The following is a 19,263-nucleotide window of genomic DNA, read 5'->3' on the forward strand; positions in this document are numbered from 1 at the left end:
TTTCGGTTTTTTATTGTCTCCGCCAGGCCGAAAGGCATGGCGCAAGACTATGTTTCACCCCCTGTCCGTCCGTCTGTGATAGCTAATCTCTCACATCGTTGACTTGATCGCAGCAAAATAACAGCCCGATGTGGACAGTCAGTGCGAGCTGGATAAACGACGTAAAATGTGTCAAAAGGAGTCTGTACGGCTGTCGATAAATGAACACATGACGTCGGTGGGAGAGGACATATTGTGTCTTTTGGACAAACAGCAGCGTGGTGCTGATGTTTGTTGTGTGAAGCAGCTTAATGTCAGAGTGTTTGTGTTGGAGCGCCTCAGTGCGGCTGCAGAGTTCATGTGCAACCTCTTCCAGAGAGACACAGAGACACTAGAAACTCTGCTGGGGAAAATAAACACTGCTGGGCATTGACTTTCCTATGGACATTGATCTACACACTGCAGGTATATCTGCTACACACACAACATCAAACTACACACTGCAGGTATGATGCAGCGTTTGCATTACAGCCAGCATGCCAGCGTAGTTCCCATATGGTTTCAAGGTGGGCTAAACCATATGGACCCCATGTCAGCAATGTCAGCGGCATCCACTTCAGTCCCAACTGCGATGCCCATGCAGGCTATAAGTAGCTTCTACCTGGCCCTTAGGTGGGCCCCAACTCGCCATGTTTATGTGGGACCAAGGCGGGTCCTAACTGGGTTTGCCCATGCAGGCTTTAACTGGGTTCTACCTGGGCCCTAGGTGTACCCTAACCAACCACAGTGCAGTGCCCATCGCTCCAATTGTTGTGACGTCAGGGCTCTCAATACTGCACATTGGTGGAGGAGGAGGGGCCGCAGGGCGACCGCACACATCGCTGAACCAATGGTAGCCCACGGATGTTTCCTCTGTGGATTTACAATCTGCCCCTCTATGCCACATATCATCCGCACTACAGGGTCTTCACTGACCGAGCCACGGCCCCACTGACCCTCATGACGCTACGCCACTTAAACGTGCGGCAGCATGCGCTGGGTTGCCAGGTTTGCACAGCCTGCGCCAGAAACAAGCAACCACCTTCATGAAAAAAAAAAAAACACCGAAATGGTCCGCAATGTTCCAGGGGTGTCCCCGCGCGTCCCAACACTCCACAGGGGGTCAGTGGACCATCAGGGGGTCCGCGGACCCCCTGTGGACCCCCTGAAACATAACAAATATTATTTCTTCAAATTTTTTCCTTTTTCAAAAAAACTTTTCCACAGTTTCACTCCGGCGATTTGGCTCCCCCAATATACACACGGCCACGCTGGGCCCCGTGCGCGGCTGGGGTTGAGGGGGGCGTAGCCCCCCGAAACTCTAGTATATATATATATCTTATTTTATCTCTCTCTTCTTCCCTCCCTCATGCTCTCTCTCCTCCCTCATCCACCGATCCTGCCTCTGTCATCATCCCCTATAAAGTGGACAAAGCCATTGTCATGACTCTCTTCTCAGCGTATATAGAACAAAGAGACTGCCAAAACCCCGGGGCCGGTCTGCTCCGCAGGCTGCCCAATGCCGTGCCAAGCACCGATAACAGATTCTCGCCGAACGGAAGTAAAAACCGATGCTATCTGGCCACCAGAGTAATGCAGTTACATATTGTCCCTGTCGGGGTGGAAACCTTGTATGTTCAATAGCGTTACTTTTCAGGAATTGGAAAAAAAGAACCTGTGTTCCAATGGATCCAATCTAGTTATTAAATAGTCACAAGCTCTTGCTAATACTTCTCATTGATTCAATATTTATAAAAACCCATTGACACACTTAGACATTTTCACAACTTTTGCGTGACACACATGGACGACGCAACTAGGGAATCATAAAAAGTTATATATGGACAAATATGGAGACAAGGTTTCTGCCCGACACTGACGATATACAGTACTGATTTCAGATGTACCCCCCATCTGTGATGGTGCGAGGTGGATATGGAAGACTTGTGATAAAGGATAGATGCTAGTAGCGACCGGGGGACAAAGATGAACCTGTAAGACGAGCGTGATACATAACAACAACAAGGAAAGATAACGTTTGCCTCATTCGCTGTCACAACCTCTGCAAGAAACCTTTTATTTTGGAAATCCCACCCAGCAGGCGCTGTTTTCTCCTTTCTCTTTAACTGCATCTTATCTTCATAAGTTATCATTGCTAACAATTGCCACGTTGCAAAATGAAAATCCCCACATTGTGAATATGCAGTCATCTTGGTGACGTGCAAATCTGCCCCAAAGGCTGTTATTTTATAAAGATGTTATTTGAACAACAATAACAAAAAAGCAAACATTGAACTTTAACAAATTGAATGTGCAGATTAGAGTAAAATTCCCTCATGCTAGCAGCTAAATGGAATCTGTAAACATCAACCCATTTAGAAGGTAATTACAATTTTTAAAAAGACACTGTGAGATAAAACTAAATCAGCAAAAATAGCTAATGTGTTGAGTCAGTTTTAAAGCCCATGGAGAGAGAGAGAGAGAAAGAGAGAGAGAGAGATAGCACATGCATGGCCATGGCTTGACTTCCTACAGACGGTGAGAGCTCAGGCGAGCCATGTTTGCCTCTCAACCCTTTCAATTTCCAGGACCCCCAGTTTGATATGCATTAGGCCACGGACCCCCCATTTGATACAACTTGTACTGTATCTCTCGGACCCTAATCCACACTGTTAAATCCTCAGTGTTAATTTAACTCTGAGCTACAGAACCGTAAGAGTCCACTTTGCTTCCTGACTATCAATCATTTAGCTGGGGACCCCCTGAAAACGGCAAAAGGACCCCTATGGGTCCGTAGAACACATACGGACCCATAGGGTCCGTATGTGTTATGCCATATGGCTTCATACAGTACAGACTCCGAAGGACACGCTCAAAGAACATGCGAGCAGCATACTTTGTGTTTTGCACATTTAAACTGCTACTACTACCATACGCATGGCGGAAATAATTGCAACGCTCTCCGTTCCACGAATGGGTCCCTCTTCATTTTCAATCACCATTTCACCCGTATCCTGGAGCCATTCGAGTGCTTTAATGTACAGGAGAGCGCGGGAGTGCACGTATGTGATTCAGGGCCATGGTAAGTCGCTCAGGGTGAACAATGGACGCGCTTTGCACCGTCACAAATTGTCGCAAGCTGAAGATGCGAGAGTGGCGGTGATGTTCTAATTGGTGAGACACTCGGGGATGCTTTCATGCGGCCTCGCAGGAGCCATTGGGAACATAAATGGGGGCTGGAGCTGCACACACTCGCGCGCTCACTCTCACACACACACACACACACACACACACACACACACACACACACACACACACACACACACACACACACACACACACATGCTCGCTTTTGCTATTTGGAACCGTTTCCAGAACCGTCTTTATCACGCTGTCAGAGCTGGTATGCGGACTTCGCGTCTGCTATACAATTACAATACAGGGTGTTCTCAAACTCTTTCATTTCAAGGACCATAGCTCGGTGAGCGTGCAAATGGAACCATTCCATTTGTACACACTCAGAGTTACAGACCTGTAAGGGTCCATTTGGAACCCTCTATAGGAATCGTTAAAGGGATCCGTTAAGGAATCGGACCGTTTAAGAGGGAGTCGTTAAGGAACCGGAATCGTTAACACACACAAAATCAGAACCTAAAGCAGAGAGCGTCTATAGGGGGCGGGACTTCCGTCGTTATGTACGGGAGGTCTTTACCAGGTGTTTCGCCCAGGCGGACAGGGTTTTGAGGTTAGGTTGAGGCATTATTTCTGTGAGGTTAGTGTTAAGGTAGGGGTTAGGCATAGTTTTTGTGAGGTTAGGGTCAGGGTGAGGGTTAGGCATAGTTTTAGTGAAGTTAAATGTTAGGGTTTAAGCGCAATCAATGTATGTATATCCCCGGAAGATGTCTTTTCGACCAATCACAACAGTTGTTTCATGCACAGAGAATGTAAACAGATCTGTAAAACCTCGACATCACTTCCTTGGTCGGTACTTGCGCCAAATTCCAGCACTACAGTTTAGACACGACAGGCTAGGTCTCGCACGCCACTGCTGGAGTGAATTTGGCTTGAGACGTAAATTAACTCAGTGAACCACGTAACACATTGGGTGCCAAAACCGTATATATATACGGTTTTGGGAATACAACCATGGAGTGCCAAAACCGTATATATACGTTTTTTGAAAAAACATTTTTTTTTTTCCTTCACAGCACCAGGAGATATCATTTTCCGAAGATTTAGACTCCAATCCACTTCCTGGTTAACTTATGACTTCAAAAGCCTGTATCTCGGCTCCTCAAAAATGGTTAAAAATCCTGGCACTCAGTGTACTCTGTTTTTAAAAAAACCTGGCACCCCATGTGTTAAGACTGAAGCACTTTGTCGTACAACGACTGATCGAAAAAAAAGCTCACAGCGCGTTGTGACGCAACACTTTGAGCTTCTATATCTGTTATTTTTGTCACATTTTGAAACAAAACCGCCTATATAGGGAAAAACAATACAGAATATACTATAAAAAAAACGTTTTTTTAGCTCATCTGCAGCAAACGACTTTCCTCGTCATCTGGCGTGTGTGCAGGTCCCCCCCCTACTTGATGCTCCCTCAGTGAATGATATGGTTCAACATTTTAATCTCAAATTAGAGTCAACTCTCAACATAGTGGCTCCTATGAAAACTAAAAAGAAACTTAACTCTAGAGTAACACCCTGGATCAACGAGCACATGCGCTCACTCAAGAAAGAATTTCGTAGAGCTGAGCGAATTTGGAGCAAAAACAAACTCACTATCCACCTAGAGATTTTTAAGAAGTCAACAGTGGCCTATAACAAAGCACTGCGCTTGGCATATATTTTTCAGGCATTATCAATGACAACAAGCAAAATGCCAGAGTCTTATTCTCTACCATTGAACATCTCTTAACCCCCCCCCCAGGCTTACAAGGAGTCGCTCCCTGCTTCTAAAGCTAAGTGTGATGAGTTTGCATCCTTTTTTGAAAACAAAATTTTTAGCTTTAGAGCTGGTATTATGAATGCTGCTGCTAGCACTGCAAATGCTGCAAATGGTGCATGGTGCAAAAATGTATAGGCTATCACTCCAGAGGAAGTCTAATATCATTCTGCGCAATTAATGAAGAGGAACTCCGTAAAACTATATCACAGATGACATCATCATCTTGTTCACTGGATGCAATACCCACCCCGTTTCTCAAAGAGGTTTTAGACAGTGTGATTGGAGATATCCTAAGAATTGTAAACAGCTCTCTACTTTCAGGCGTCTTTCCAGACTCACTGAAAACGGCTGTAGTCAGGCCGTTACTCAAGAAACACAACCTTGATCCATTGGTGCTGGGTAATTATAGACCAATCTCTAATCTGCCATTTCTGGGCAAGGTCTTAGAAAAAACTATCTTTCATCAACTGGATGTGTTCCTACAGAACAATAAGGTTCATAACAAATTCCAATCTGGCTTCAGGAAAGGTCATAGCACAGAAACAGCACTTGTAAAAGTAATTAATGATCCTAGGGTGTCCGCTGACGACAAAAATGTATCTGTTCTCCTACTCCTTGATTTAACCGCTGCTTTTGACACGATTGATCACAAAATTCTACTACAACGCATGGAGTATTGGATTGGTTTGTCAGGCACAGCCTTGTCTTGGTTTTACTCTTACCTAACAGGCAGAAGCTATTTTGTCAGCCTAGTTAACTTTGACTCAGACAAACACGACATCTGCCCTGGTATTCCACAGTGCTCAATTCTGGGTCCCTTATTGTTCTCCCTGTATATACTACCGCTGGGAGAACTCATCGCCGATCACGGAGTGAACTTCCATTTCTATACTGATGATACCCAGCTGTATCTTTCGGTAGCTCCAGACGACCCCTCCGCTCTAGACCCATTGTTGACCTGTCTGTCCAGTATAAAATGCTGGATGAGTGAGAACTTTCCTAAGCTAAATGAGGATAAAACAGAAGTTCTCATAATTGGCTCCAGTGAGCAGAGAGAATCAATAATAAGTAGACTTGGTAACCTGGCTGTAGAAATTAACACCACAGTAAAGAACCTGGGGTTATTATCGATTCTGAATTGAATTTTAATACACACATTAATCATGTCACCAAGATTGCTTTCTTTCATCTTAGAAATATTGCGCGAATTAGAGACTATCTGTCGTTAGACGATGCAAAAACGTTGATCCACGCTTTTGTTTTCTCTCGGCTTGACTACTGCAACGCACTCTACTCTGGCCTGCCAAAGAAAACAACTGACAGATTAAAACGTGTTCAAAATGCGGCAGCCAGAATTTTAACTAAAACTAGGATGAGAGAACATATCACTCCAGTTCTAGCTTCACTACACTGGCTCCCGGTTGTTTTTAGGATTGATTTTAAAATTATTTTAATAGTTTATAAAGCTCTAAATGGTCTGGCACCTTCCTACCTCTATGACTGCCTAGAGAGATATGTTCCAAACCGGCCCCTCAGGTCTTCAAGTGCTGACCTGCTCGAGGTGCCTACAATGACATATAAAAAATACGGTGAGGCAGCATTCTGCTTTTACGGACCGACAGTGTGGAATAAACTCCCATTACACCTAAGACAGGCAGCCTCTGTCGATAGCTTTAAAGCACAGCTCAAAACCTATTTCTTCACTCTTGCTTTTAGCTGATTCATTGGTTGATTTTTAAGTACTCACAGTATTGCCTATTTTAATGTTGTTTTATGCTTTTGCTTTTATCTTAGTTTATTTTTTATTTTTTAGCCTTATTGTTAAATTGGTTGTAACTGTATTTGTATTCTTGCTCTGTAAAGCACTTTGCGCTGCATTTCATGTCATGAAAGGTGCTATACAAATAAAGTTTATTAATTATTATTATTATTATTATATAAAAACATGGCCTAAAATAGGGACACCAGGGTTAATCAACAGTGGAATGAACACAGGTGGAAGGCCGTGCGATTATACTCGAAGGGGTGTAATTATTGCTCGAGCTCGGCTTAATATTTTCTCCTGGCTGGGGAAAGATCTTTTTGAAAAGGACATGAAATGAAGACTGATTTGTTTTTGCCCACTTCAATTCCAGGTCAGTGCAGGCTGACCTGAATAGGAACGATGATGGCAGCTAAATAGATCATACATCAATTTGGGGGTCCTTGGTGTTAAAAAGTTTGAGAACCACTGGTGTAAACACATGCGCAGGTCCATGTTGGTTACCCACACAGCATGCACTGGCAAAAGTGTCCTCCTTTCTGAGGTCCTGCTGGTGGCCACCCTACTTACAAGTTAATTTGGTTCCATTTGTACATTCTCAAGAGTTACTGACCTGTAAGGGTCCATTTGGACCGTCCTATGCTGAGAAACAGTGCCGTAGAGAAGCCATGCAGTGATTTCCCGTGAGCTTATAGCGAGCTTGTAGATCGTCTATTGTCAGGTAGCCAAAGTTTAAATAGGGCTGAAGTGGTAAATTTATGTCTTGTGATATAATAATAATAATAGTAACTAAAGTTTTCAAATATTTGTAGTGGAGTATAGAAAATTGGAAATACTCCAGGTAAGTAAAAAAAAATACCTCCAAATTGTACCTAAGTACAGTAGTTGAGTAAATGTAGTGCACCACTGCTCTTCAGGTGGTAGTAAAGCTCAAACCTCTATTGTCTGGCCGCCTATATTTTTGGGGTGATTGGCAGCAGGACTGCGCTCATAGCTGTAGAGAAACGTGGCAGCAATGACCAGAATTGCTCCTGGGAAGAAAGCACTAGTGGAATGAAAGTCATCTAACCAGAAATATGAAATGAATGCGGTCAAGATGATTGACAGGGAGGTAGCGAACCCTTTGAGGATGTTGTCGGCATATTTTATGGCGGCCGATATAAGCAAGCCACCCAGAGCCTGCAAGACTATGATTGTGCACGTGATGCTGTTGTAGCCTTGAAATATTCCAGACTCTATCACCCTGCGTCCATCATACACCATCATCCCAATAGAGCCAAACGCAACGCTGAACAAACCGAGCTGTATATTACGAACCAACAGGCTGCTTTTGGGCTTCTTCACGATCTTCTCAAAGTAAACCCCAGCAAAACCACTGGTGATGCTGGAGATCAGCACAGCCGCCAGTCCTATGAACTGGGTGCCTGCAGATCGCTGATTCAGTGGGCCTGTAGAGGCGACTGGTCCAGTGGGCCACTGGACCAGCACTACACCGACCATCAGCATGAGCATGGAGAGCCACTGGTGGATCCGGAGCCTGTTTCTCAGCACGAAGACCGAGAACACCGCGGTGGTGAGGATCTTCAGCTGATACGTCACCTGGTAGGTGGCAGTGTCCAGGTTGGACAAAGCAGTATAGAGCAGATTGTTCTGTAGGGTGTAGAGGCCGGCGGGAATGGCCAACTTCAGGGTCTCCATGGGTTCACCCACAATCTCCTCCTTGAATACACGGTGCAGTGACGCGACACTGAACCGCTGCTCTCCGAAGATGAACAGGATGCAGGTGAAGATCTTGAGCAGCTCTGTCGACACCACGGCGGAGGATGCCAGGTAGCGGGGCCCGTCCTCCTGCTGGGTGCGCGAGTAGCGTATGGTGAGCACCAGAGTCACGGTCTGCACCACCAGCACGGCAAGTGACACGTATTTCCGCCACAACCTGTAAGACGGGGAAGATATGACCGTTGCCAAAGGCGGCTCCTCCCCCGGGTCAGTGGACACCGACATCAAGGGCTCTTCACTTGCTGTGTTTGCACTTCCGGTTCCGACACTCTGGGCTCCGACGTACATCTTGCTCGCCCTTAGGAGTAGGACTGCTCTGGTCTCTTGGTTGCCAAAATGCTTTTTTGTTGTTCCTCTTGTAAGCACAGTTCCTCTCTCATCCCACAAGTGAAAAGCAATTTAGTTTAAACCGTGTGTGTAACGGTCTTGTGTCCCTTTTATGCTCATGAATGGAGATCTCTGATGTCACCGGTGTGACATTATAGTGCTGACGTCATAGACTGGCCGAGTATGATGAGTATTATTGCACTAAGTGGTGCAGCGAGCCCACAATAATAACTAATACATAATAAATATGGTCATGTCTGACGTCACAGTACTGACGTGCCAAACAACCAAATAAACCGGCCAAACAACCAAATAACCCGGCCAATGCTGGGTACCAAAACCTGAACACATTAACCCCCGGCAAGCTGATGAGTGTTTTCCGCTTGTTTTTCATAAATTACACTTTGTCGATAGTAAATATTGACTTATCAGATGATGCATCACATTTGCTTTCTATTAGTACCAGGTGTATCCTGCACTGAACTTGTTGGTTGCTCTATTAGTTTGAGTGCTGAAGAAGGTAATTTTGGCTGTTTTCATTTGTAAATTAACAACAAAAAGCAGTACCACAGTACCCAAAGAGGCTAAAAATATGGATTATAAGTGAGCAGATAACGCTGTGTGTTCTGCACATAACACACCCACATACCAGCACACAAGACACTCGCATAAACACACGCACGCGCGCACGCACGCACGCACGCACACATACTGTACATTGGATCCATTGGAACACAGGTTATTATTCCCCCCCATTTCCTGAAAAGTAAACGTTTTGGACATACATTACAAGGTTTTTACCCGACAACAACCATATATTATTTACAAGCAAGCATCCAGAGACCAGCATGGTGTTGTCTGTACTTCTCCTCCCTGCTTGTGAGCTCTCCTGCCGGGGCACAGCTGCTCTGCTGCTTTGATCCGCTCGGAGCAGCGGAACTCTCGCCGGACCGCACCTCGCCTATAGCCTCGTTCCCAGCCTTTTCTCATCTCCGAGGACGACTAGATCCTGGTCACAACTGGGGTTGGGATCCTGAACCTGAGGGACCGGATCCAACATGAGATCGGAACACCGGAATCGGTTCCATTAATGTGCAATCACTGCTCTCTCAGAAGCAAGCCCACGCACTCGAGTTATCTCACTCAAGATACATCTGCGTGCATGTCTGAACATGGCTCCCTCTCTGTCTGTCTGTCTGTCTGTCTGTCTGTCTGTTTCCTTTCATCCTTTTTTATTTTAATAGGAGTTCTTCTGAGCAGCAGCATGCAGGGACAGTAACATCAGGGACCGTCTTGCTCACAGGAGCACAAAGGAGGAGGAGGTCACAGAATATGGCGTTCATTATCTCTCCTCTTTGCTCCCCGTCCCTGTGACTTTGTGTTAACCGAACAAAACACAACATGTTCTTTTGCACGCTTGGTATACAAATTTCTTTCTCTCTTTTCATCTTTTTATCCCATGTTTTTTTCCTGTGTGGTTATAAAGCATTATGATTATTTATAAGCTATTATAAATATGATTATAAAGGATTATGATCAGATTACAATTCCTTATAAGTATGTGTATAATGCATTATACACATGGGATGCATAGCAAGTACTACCAATCTCTTTCCTTTTACGCGATCACCTGCATGTCACATCTTAATACTATTCAGAAATGTGGCCATAACCATTTAAACCCTATCTACAGTACTTCCTTGACCGGAAGTCCCCCATGGTTCTGTACTTGCCCCCCTGCTTTTTTGGTCTACACCGTCTCTTTGGCAAAAATCTAAAGATCACAATGGGTGACTTTGCGAAGCATGTTTTTAGTTTGGCTACTTTTGTCAAATGTTAGACTAGTTTTGCTGAATGTATCCTATAATATGACGTGAAAATGGATACTAGGGTTCATGTGGTTAATACTGAAGTTATTCCCTTCTTTGTTGTGTATGGATGCTTCCTCTTTGCCCCGTTGAATCCTGCTGAATACTAGTCTTTTGGGGTCCTAAAGGAAACATAATCCTTCCTGTTGCGAGCGGGGGCATTTATTTATGAACTCTGAGTAAACCTGAGCATTACTCAGAAAATGCCTGCCTGAGCTTCCTGTACAATTTGTGAAAGCTGGAGAGCTATTGCAAGGGACATTTTCTGAAATGCACAAGTTCTCGGTGACAACTTTCTTTTTTCTTTACATAGGCCTGCAGTAAAGCATTATGTTGAGACTGCTGATGGAAAATAATTGCAGAGCATAGTAATCATGCGTAATTTCCATCTGGAAGGACATGGGTTTTTAGTTGCAGGAACGAATAATTTGAGTGAAAATGGGCTATTTTTTTGTGATTTTCCTGTCACAGTATAAATAACCATGATGCTCACTGAGGGCACACACACACACACACACACACACACACACACACACACACACACACACACACACACACACACACAGGTAAAACCCTCATTTTCAAGATCTACAACACGGTTACCTATCTCGTTCTATTTTTCTGTCATTCTCTCCCTTGGTGCGTGTGTTTATATCAGCTATCTGACAGACACAGACACACAAACACTTTGATGACGTCTCTGAATTGCCAGCTCTGTCACCCCGATGTGGCATTGCGCATCTCCCGGCCCCTCAAATATTCCCTTTGATGTGGGTAATACGCCGAATCACGTCGAAACAGTGTTCAAAGACGAGTGTTCAAAGGCGAGTCGAACATCCTTCGCGCCCACCTCCGTCGCTAATGAGCCAAACAGCCTCCAAACATTTTCTCCACTCTTGTTTGTTTCCCCACACCTCAACCTCTGACTCGTTGCCGTGCAGATGCCTGGGAAAGCTGTGACTTCACCTGAAAGAGTGAGCTGAGCCGTAGCTTGGAGGCCTTGGAAATATGTGCTGCTGTAAATGCCTTGGTTTTGAATGAGAGACGTTATCGTATTTAGCCACCCAGTGTTTAAGTTTGAAAGTTTTCATCATTGTCTCCGCCAGGCTAGAAGGCTGGGCGCCACAAATGCAAAAGTTTAACCGTAAAATATAACAGCTATTTCTCCTCGCAGGAGACCTCGGGTCCTGACGGCTGCAAGCCACAACTTACACAGTCCTGGGTTAGGCAGCCAGCCTGGCAGAGATATGCACTCCACAGACCGCTGCTTTCTAGTTAAATTAATATTCAGGATTTTACTTTGTACACAAGGGAAATTAGCATGGCTCATACATTAATTTTCCAAATTTTATCATCCAGTAAAAAAAAGTTTAGTCCATCAGACCTTGGGCTCCTTAGTTCTGGTTCCTTTGCTCAGATGCATGTGCACTTCTGATGGCATTTTGCGGACCATTTTGAACAAACAGCTGTGCCTGGACAGGCTCTTCAGAAAGATAAATGACTCCTCAGTGGTTTGACACTAGTTGTACGGCAAAGACTTGCAGACTTGCACGAGTGAAAATCCCTCAGTGATGCAGAGCGTACACGGGGGTCGTTCAAAAACAGGCGTTAAGTTGCGCTTTAGAGGCATTTGCAACCATAAGGACTTTACCAATGATTATTTAAGTAAAGGTGGCCACTTCACCTAGAACAATTTCATACAGCATCTGTTTAAATGGTGGGATTTAGTGCCATAGAAACAGCTGTTAAAGGCACATTTTCATCCTCTCAGGAAACAACGCTGGAGGAAACACTTCAACATATTAAACAGGAGGAGTGGAATGCCCGCTCCAATTAGGAGATGAATCAAAATTATATTTACAATGTGGCACCAAAAGTCAGTGTTGCACGGTATATCGGTTCTTTCGTAAAGAGACATGTGTCCCGACAGCCACTGGGGGAATTCTTAATGTCGCACCAAAAAGTTGAAGCAACACAGCAACCAAATCCGCCGGGTATTCCTGATACAATACTTTCCATTGTCGCAGTTGGCACAGCATTGTAAATAATTGGCCATTAGCCTTGTAGGACAAAAAGGTATTATTCAAATTTTACACTATATGTTTGCCAATCCATTGGCCTGCATCTGTTTTCATGGGCGCATCTGTTAAGCGTGCGTGCGTGTGTGTGTGTGTGTGTGTGTGTGTGTGTGTGTGTGTGTGTGTGTGTGTGTGTGTGTGTGTGTGTGTGTGTGTGTGTGTGTGTGTGTGTGTGTGTGCGCGAGTGCGTGTGCGTGTGCGTGTGCGTGTGCGTGTGCGTGTGCATGTGCGTGCGCGTGCGAGTGTTTGTGTGTGTTTAAGGCTCCTGCGTAAAACAGACTGACATGCTGTACGCCAGCCATTACTACACAGCAGGCTACTGAGGGAGCATTTGGCCCTCCTGCAGCGCCTCCCAGGATATTGAGCTCATTACGGCACCTCAGTTCACATCTTGGCCTTGATTTTCCTCTTCTTTGTGTGACGGCGAGGCTTCTGGCAACGTCCAAAGATGGCAGATGTGAAAATCATCAGAGCAAATCTCATTAGGAGTACATGTAGAGTCATGATAAGCCAAAGTTAAGATCACGCTGTAAGATGCTAATGCAATGAGTTGGTAAGCAAATCAGGCAACAGAGAGGATGCTCCTCTTGTAAACAATGTGTTGTCTTTTACTTGCAAATGCAATGTTGCAATAGAGGGCAAACCGAGCTAACCACATGATCCTATTATTTGTGAAATAGCATGAATCTGTAATATTTAAATGCTCTGCAGACAATGTCACTGTTATCGGATTGATCCAAACAAGAGTCTTCTTGTTAATTTTGCTACTTTTGTGTGACACTGTATTATGACGGAGTGAATTCATTTACGAAAAAGACAAAAAAGTTTGGTTTCTGACAGGCAGCAACGATATGACAGTACTTCATGTGAACAGCTTAACTGGAACCATCTTATTCTGAATGAAGGACAATAATATTTAATTGCGTGCATGTAGACATACTGGGCTAATGCTGGTGCTTGTTACCTAGATTAAGTGCAGCCTTGAGCTCATGGCCTGCCCACCGTTCTTAAAGTAGCATTCTGACAGCGATGCCGCGGCGATAATGAACCATACGTGACAGGTCTCACTAATGGGTTCATGCAACCTAAGTCCTCACAGAGATCTGTCCCCAGGCAGCTGTAGCTCACATGGCTCCGCTCCGTCTTGCAATGCTGATATGAAATACAAGCCCTACTGTAGTCGCTGGCCCTGTTGACCTTTGAGATGCACTGATAGCAGATACTGTAGATACTGCTGTTTTGTCAGTCAGAACAATGAAGAACACAAGCATTGCATCTGATTGTGTGTGTGTGTGTGTGTGTGTGTGTGTGTGTGTGTGTGTGTGTGTGTGTGTGTGTGTGTGTGTGTGTGTGTGTGTGTGTGTGTGTGTGTGTGTGTGTGTGTGTGTGTGTGTGTGTGTGTGTGTGAGAGTGTGTGTGTGTGTGTGTGTGTGTGTGTGTGTGTGTGTGTGTGTGTGTGTGTGTGTGTGTGTGTGTGTGTGTGTGTGTGTGCGCGCGTGTGCGAGTGTCTGAGTGAGTGAGTGAGTGAGTGAGTGAGTGAGTGAGTGAGTGAGTGAGTGAGTGAGTGAGTGAGTGAGTGAGTGAGTGAGTGAGTGAGTGAGTGAGTGAGCGAGCGAGCGAGCGAGCGAGCGAGCGTGCGTGCGTGCGTGCGTGGGTGCGTGCGTGCGTGCGTGCGTGTGTGTTTAATTAGATTAGAGTAGATTGCACTTCATTGATTCCGCACAGGGGGATTTGTTTGTTACAGCAGCAAGATACATAGAGTACATGAAGGTAGATACAAAAACTCCCATGAAAGACTGAAGGATACAATAGGCAGTCAAATCTAATCATTACATATGTATAGTCATTTAACCACAGGATCTAGCTGTGTAGTCGGTGTGATATGGTATCTAGTTCACACATTCGTCATCTCATCTCAGTAGGCTGGGCGGATGAGCGTGTGAGTGTTTGGTCCAGACGGACGGACGGACCCCAGTTCAAACCACTTCGGTCTGGTTGGGTGACACGGCTCCTATAGGGGCCTCTTATGTCTTGTGTCACAGACTCCTTGTTGAATTGCACGGCTGTTTGAATGTCCAGATGGCAGATGACTCAACAAACTTGACACATCCCCTCAGAGTCCCATTTTGTCGGACAGAATCTGTCAAAAGAAGATGAGGCACAGTGAGAAATGTCCACGACACCGGAAGACTTGATTGGGCACGCATGTTTCATCCTCCCATCTCTTCCAGCCTATGTCTCCACTGTCTCCTATCATGTAATTAAATCTAACTTTAATAGCACAGAGTTGAGCAGCTTGATGGCCCTTGTTAATTGCTCCCACATTAGAAACCATAATTACCACTGTGGTTGCAGGATAATGTGTTTTGCATTGTGATCATGTGTTCATCTTTAAAACAACCCAAATGTTAATAGCCCAGGAAGATCATCTCTGAACAATAAAGAGATAAAGCATGGTGTCATTCGGTATGTGTGCGCGTGTGCGCGTGTGTGCGTGCGCGTTTGTGAAGGTGCCCCAGTGTGCTATATGACACCTGATTGCTAATTAATTACGATGAAAAATAGGGTCAATGCAAATTAGCAAGGCATAATATATATGCGATTCTTCTGACAGGGAATGTCAGTAATTATATTAATAATGCATTATGGAAAAGTGCTACAGTACTCTACATTTGCATCTGTGAAAAGCAAACGACACGTCAGTGTATAACTAGAGGGAGTATAGTTAAATTAGCAGTTTTATTAAGGTCAGATTCATTCAAAACACTGTGTCTATAGACATAAGACTGCTATCACTGAGCTTAATTGGTCAGGGGACATGCAACAATAATGTATATAAAATATTACTTAATGAATAGTAGCTACATGACTTAAACTAGTATAAATGTTATGGATATCCTCATGAATTATGAATTAGTTCAGTCCATTTGTCCAATTACTTTGCCGTTCGGTGTTTTTCACTTAGCCTCCTGAGTTAATTAACAAGTAAAAGCTTCCTCCTCCCCTTCACGTTTTATGAATTCTTCATGGGGGGGCTTTATCAGATGCGGGAGACTGGAGAGGGGCATTGGAGGGAGGATTTCACGCGTGAATTATAGCCTACACGGATGGTGGTAAAAGAAGAGAGGGAGAATTCACAAACTGCGGGGGGAGGGGGACATGGTCATATTTAATCGAGAGAGTATAACAGAGAGAAAGAGAGAACACGGGACTGTTAGAGAACAGAGAACCAGACTGCAGCAAACGTTTATCACACCACGTCTTAACCCCTTTAGACCGGGAAAGCATCTTGCGTCGTTATTTTAGATTTATTTGGCTATTAAAAACTAGACGTGTGTGCAGAGGAAAAGAGGGACAAAAAAGGGACAAAAAAGGGACGAAAGAGGGACAGACAAAGCCTCATGTAGGCCGACCCTCTGGGTCTGGCAAAAATAGCACATATACAAACGCATAGCGTGGCACCGAGTGCCACGCTATGCAAGAATGAGCTCGTAGATCTGCTATTTTTGGGAGAAAATCTGGGGGAAAAAGTGTTTAAAGCGAACATTTTTAACTCCGATCTGTGCTTCTGGGGGTCCCTGGAACACCATATTTTGAGATGGGGGTCCGTGGCCAAATACGTATAATTTTGGACATGGAAAAATTGGAGCACCACTGATCTAGCAACACTGTTAGGATTTAGAAAGAAAAAAAAGTATACATTATATACTTTTATACTTTTATTATAGTATACATATTTGGCCGCGGACCCCCATCTCAAAATGTTTTGTTCCAGGGATAGGACCCCAGAAGCAAAGATTCATGAGTTACAAATGTTGGCTTTAAAAAATATATATTCAAAGATTTGCAAAAAAAAATCAAGATTTGCAAAAAATAGCAGATCTGCAAACTCATGAGCTTGTATATCTGCTATTTTTGAATAGCCAAAGAAAAACTAAAAATGACACAGATGTGTTCCCGGTCTTAATGGGTTAGATGCTGTCCGGCAGGTGTGCGTGTGACATGCTGGGAGCCTTGGAGTGGTAACCCATAACACAACCTGACACCGAAGGCTAATTTCCTACGTCGGTGATCGACGGTGTTGTACGAGAAAAACGACACATTCTTGTTTTTTCAGTTGAGAACGTTGTTTTCGTCGCGCGATGCAGGCCATTTAATGAAGTAGGAAATCAGCCCTTAAGGTGTGTCTCCCTGCAGCAAGGAGCGAAAACCAGGCCGTCGTGATGGAAACGAGACACAAACAGCCCGCGGCTTGTTTTGGCGCCGACGTGGCCCACGGCTTTGCGAACACCTTGTGCTTTCAGAGACTGTACTCTCTTTTAGAAACTGAGTGGAAAAATTGGAACCACTTTTGAAACTGCAAAATCTAATTGGAATTCAGCCTATACAGCCTAGGCCACAGGTTTTGAAAGTGGGGGGGCTGTGAAAGGGGGCAATTGAAAGAGAGGAAAAAAAATCATAACAAAAAGCTATTTCAATTCAAATGCAATTAATATTCATTGCTGTTTTCTGTATTTTAGTTTTTTTGTTTTAAAGCCACTTCACAATAGGGGGGCAGCAGTCAGAGACTAGAGCTATTTGACAGTCCTTTGGCATGGACATGTTTGGGAACGCCTCGCCTAGACTTCAGCAACATGACCAAGGTCATAAAAGAGTGAAACAAGCACGTGATTGCAGTTTTGTTGGGGTGAAAAGTTCCTATTGTTATTTTCTCAACTCAAAGCTTTCCAGGACATACTGTACTTGCTGTATGTGAACACAACACTGGAGTTACTCCCATGTGTATTAGCTGAAGTTGTGTATTAGTAGGCTGCCAAACAGAAATAAGGCCATTAAAGGGAAGTGTGAACCTCTGGCAATACAGCTGTTAAGGATGACGCAACTAGTCAAGTCAAGTCACCTTTATTTATATACAGTAGCACAGTTAAAAACAACAGGAGTTGAGGGCTGGAGCCAGGCTAGATCCAAAGTGCTTTCCAATCAAAGGAAATAACAACATCAAGGACACATCACGGAGTTCAGGAAGAGGTAGAACTAGACATAATTGAATAGCCAGAAATACTAAAATCAGAGAACACATTAATAGAGCAAAACACATTAACAGTAGCAATTAATTAAAGCAGACAGATTAGAAAAAAGGTTCATTACAAACAGTGATTATAAAAAAATAAAATAAACTAGTCAAACAGTCGCCTCAGAGCTCAGACTGAGCTAAAAGTCCCTCCTTTGTCAGTTTGTCTACAATTTCTGTCATTTGTTCTCGCTATTATCATGTGTGTGACTTACCTTGTGATTCAAAGAATTACAATAGAATTAATCATTGGGAAACCTTTTGGTCTTCCATCTTATTATCTTATTATCTTATCCTTGCGTGCTCCCCTTGGTATTACGTTTGGGTCCCCCTTCCTTGAGGTACCCCTTATCAACTGCGACAACTTGAATGAAATGAAATGAACCGGATTAGAATTAGATTGAGGCATTTAAAACCTGTTGGTACTTCATACACTTTAGAAACCAGGAGGGATTCTTACAAGAGAGCACTTGTGTCGTGGTCGTCGGTGATAATGACTATATGAAAAAGATATTCCCAGTTCCTGAAGTGTTTGCTGTGCTTGATACTGGCTGCTCCTAATCAGAAGGCTAACTGCTTACTCTAAGCAGAATCTAATCTCTTGCCATTAGCGAGTCCAGGAAAGCTCCGGCTCGTTATATTATGTAAGCTATTACATTGAGGTAGTGCATTCTGACAGGCTGCACCGCTGTTTGTACCACTACAATCTGTCATATCTGCAGTAGAACACTGGTGTTCCTGAAGGTTTGGTTGTTTACTGTAGGTGACGTTGGTACAGACATTCATCCACATCAAACAGTGGAGGGTGGTGGTAATGTTTTCTAATGATGGCTGGATTCCTTGCTTGAGTGTCTGCCTGGCCATATTTTATTATGATGCACTTTAGTGAAAAGTCTAAGTTTGGCTCTATAACCAGGTGCTCGAGGAAAATAACGTTTCTCCAGTGAGACTTCTGTGATTAGTTTATTTTGCTCACAGCTTGCTAACTTATATTGAAAAGGGATTTAGAAATGGATTGATGAATGATGCAGTTACCTTCTATTGAGTTATTGCTGTCGGAACCGTTTTAGGAACTAATGGGTTGAGGGCCATGCACAGAATTGGCTCCTTTTACAAATTCAGTAAATTAAATCTAACATTCTAAATCTAACATTCTCTCTAGCATTCTGTAGAAATGTAAATACTTTAGTGCATCATGGTTAACCTATTATACTCCATGTGGATTATGTAAACACAGTTTATTTAAACACAGTTAATCTCTGGCCAAAACACAGGCGATGCATTGAGGAAGGTCCTTACAGAAGCCATGCACATATAGCTTTATTTTATCATTATAAAACTGGGTAAATATTTGTTACTTTGTGGTATTTTGTCAACCGAGAGAGTAGCCGGGCGAGTCACATCCCTTG

At 44.0% G+C, this 19,263-nt stretch overlaps 1 protein-coding gene across 1 annotated transcript; it reads right to left on the bottom strand.

Annotated features, from left to right (window-relative positions):
• Positions 1–7,661: 7,661 nt before the first annotated feature.
• Positions 7,662–8,826, bottom strand: LOC311040551 (UDP-N-acetylglucosamine transporter-like; the record flags this gene model as incomplete). Its single annotated transcript, XM_084050882.1, has 1 exon — positions 7,662–8,826. The coding sequence occupies exon 1, from the start codon at positions 8,796–8,798 to the stop codon at positions 7,662–7,664; it is 1,137 nt and encodes a 378-aa protein (XP_083907008.1). The 5' UTR covers positions 8,799–8,826.
• Positions 8,827–19,263: the final 10,437 nt, after the last annotated feature.

The sequence above is a fragment of the Gymnoscopelus microlampas genome (genome assembly GCF_963454915.1).
Source record: "Gymnoscopelus microlampas genome assembly, chromosome: 24".
Lineage (NCBI taxonomy): Eukaryota > Metazoa > Chordata > Actinopteri > Myctophiformes > Myctophidae > Gymnoscopelus > Gymnoscopelus microlampas.